At 31.7% G+C, this 2,680-nt stretch overlaps 1 protein-coding gene across 1 annotated transcript; it reads left to right on the top strand.

The window, feature by feature from the left end:
• The first annotated feature begins 306 nt into the window (after positions 1-306).
• LOC126694018 (transcription factor MYB10-like) lies at positions 307-2,130 on the top strand. Its single transcript, XM_050390047.1, has 3 exons — positions 307-439; positions 868-997; positions 1,590-2,130. Exons 1-3 carry the CDS (start codon positions 307-309, stop codon positions 2,128-2,130), a joined length of 804 nt encoding a protein of 267 aa, XP_050246004.1.
• The last annotated feature ends 550 nt before the right edge of the window (positions 2,131-2,680 follow it).

The following is a 2,680-nucleotide window of genomic DNA, read 5'->3' as shown; positions in this document are numbered from 1 at the left end:
TGACGTCGACAACGTGCAGCGATACATGGTTTATTGTCAAAGAAATAATGGTAAAAATTCGCCACAGGTGGTTTCTAAAGAGTGTTTCATTCATGGAATCAAAAGCCCCTTTCTTGGCAACTTCATTTTGGGCGACTGCTTTATTTATTTATTTATTTATTTATTATTATTATTATCTTGACCAAACATATGATAGGTCGATCTTCAAGGCAGTAGTTATTGAACATTTTTCAACTCAATTTTTTTGTATAAATATGCTACTTAGAGCTAGGGAATCACTTGACCTAAATTTATAATTAGAGAGAGATGGTGAGAGCACCCTTCTATGATAAAAATGGACTAAAGAAAGGTGCATGGAGTGTGGAAGAAGATAATAAACTAAGGTCTTATATTCAGAGATTTGGTCACGGGATTTGGCGAGAACTTCCCAAATTTGCAGGTAATTAAGAAACTCTTTGAAGCTGATAGAAACCAATCCAAGAAGGACATTTGTATTATTTATTTATTTATTTATTCTTTTTATATAGGAGAAAGAGAAATGTATCATTAGTGGTTAACCATGTTAACTGCCTCATGAAATGTCTAGATAATTAAGGCTGTCTAATTCCTCGGCTTCTCTCAAATTATACTAAAAAATGAAAACACTGTTTAATCACTGTTAGTTCTAATTTTTATGACAACCTTTTCCTTTACTTTTATTGTTCATTTTTATGCATGATTTGCCCTTATTGACTATCAAGATTGTCTTCCATTTTCTGTCATACTTTTCTTTCCTGGGAAAATCCAAATATAAAAGAATAAATTGGAATCCTGTGGCATTACAGTACTTCATGTTAACCAACCTTTTTTGTTATACATTGATTACAGGTTTATCAAGGTGTGGGAAGAGTTGCAGACTGCGATGGATGAACTACCTCCAGCCAAATGTAAAACGAGGAAACTACACAGAAGAAGAAGAGCTTATGATCATCAAATTGCATGAAGAACTAGGCAATAAGTAAGGACTTAAAACTTCGAAATTCTTCAACAAGAATTTGGAGGAACATAAATTTATTTACAAAATCTCCCCTTCTTTCCATGCGCTTTTTCTTGTTTGCATGTTTTCATACTTGATAACAAATATTTATGAGCATAACCTACTTCACGCATGCCAGTCATTTTGAAGAATTCAACGAAAACATGTTGGCATGGTGAATACTCATACTCATAAGCATCTTATGTCTGCATTAAATGCGTCTGTAAGTAACCAAGATATGTCACCATAATTAGTCAGTTTCTCTTTGAAATGATTCAAAATGAATTTTTCAATGAGCTTAAATATGTGAATATAAATATATAGTAATGTAACAACATATAAACTTTTGAAATTGAGTTAGATTTGGTGTATATACTGGTGTACCAGTTCTGCTAATAGGTGCTGTTTCTTGAACTTTGTACTCTAGACATTTGATGCAATACAATCTTCTCATTCATCGAATAGAAGAAACAAAAAAAAAAAAAAAAAAAAAAAAAAAAAAAAAAAAAAAAAACAACAAAACAAAAAAAAAAAAAAAAACCTCTATATAAACCCCATGTATTTTTCTTTGTAGATGGTCTATGATTGCAGCAAGCTTGCCAGGGAGATCAGATAATGATATAAAAAACCATTGGCATGCCCACCTGAAGAAGCGCACCAAGAAAATTCCTACAACATCAAAGATGAAAATGCTATCCAATGAAGCTTACCAACATGACGCTGATATAGCAAGAAAAACAAAAACTGACAGTTTTGTAAGCAGTTCTCCCTCTTATCAAGTTCAGGAGAGCTCCCAATTACCCCTAGAAACATCTTCTAGTGAATTCTCATACTTGAGCTTTGATAATGCGCCTTTATCTGGCATAAATTGGACTGCAGAAGATAGTCTCGCTACATTGGAAACACTTGAACAATCGTTTAGTGACTTTTGGACTGAACCCTTTATATTGGACAATACCTACGTCCAGAGTAACTATCCAGAATCCTTGGCAAATGGAGGATTTAGTGCATCTCAATCATGCTACAATGAAGGAATAGATACCATCTACGAGGCAATGCAAGAATTTGAGAACTACCAGCAGAGAATTAATGAAGATCCATATTTGATGAATTAGTGTGTTGGTGCAATTTAATATTAAATGAATGAATGAAATATTTATCAATATAATAATTATGATTTTCTTTTTAATTAATGTGAATAATTAGATTAATTGAATGAGAGAAGGTGGGAGTTTCATGAGGTAATCGTTTCATAGAGGGGAGTTGAATGTTAAGAAAATAGATTCCTACATTAATAAAGAGAAAATCTACATTATGTTATAATTGATGATGTTATTTGCTTAAGAACATGATGCATAAAAATGATACAATCCACACTAGGGGAGGTGAAATGCTGGAGATTTCAAATTCAATTCCATTTTCCCTTGTAATTTCAAATTAATTTTTGTATTTCTTTTGACAAGAAATGATAATTGTATTCTCTCAAAAGCTTTCTTTTGTTTCTTTGTTTCGTGGAAAACATTTTCCTTGAAAAAAAAAATTCCTAAAAGAGTGACTAGTTTTAATTTTTATTGTCGCGAATCTGAATATGACCTTGAAAAAACCGTTTTATATACATCATTTAATACGCTTAAAAATCATTAATATTTCATATAGACTTAATGC

Source organism: Quercus robur, chromosome 8 (genome assembly GCF_932294415.1).
Source record: "Quercus robur chromosome 8, dhQueRobu3.1, whole genome shotgun sequence".
NCBI lineage: Eukaryota > Viridiplantae > Streptophyta > Magnoliopsida > Fagales > Fagaceae > Quercus > Quercus robur.
The sequence above is the reverse complement of the archived record's forward strand: the minus strand, read 5'-3'. Positions and strand labels throughout refer to the sequence as shown.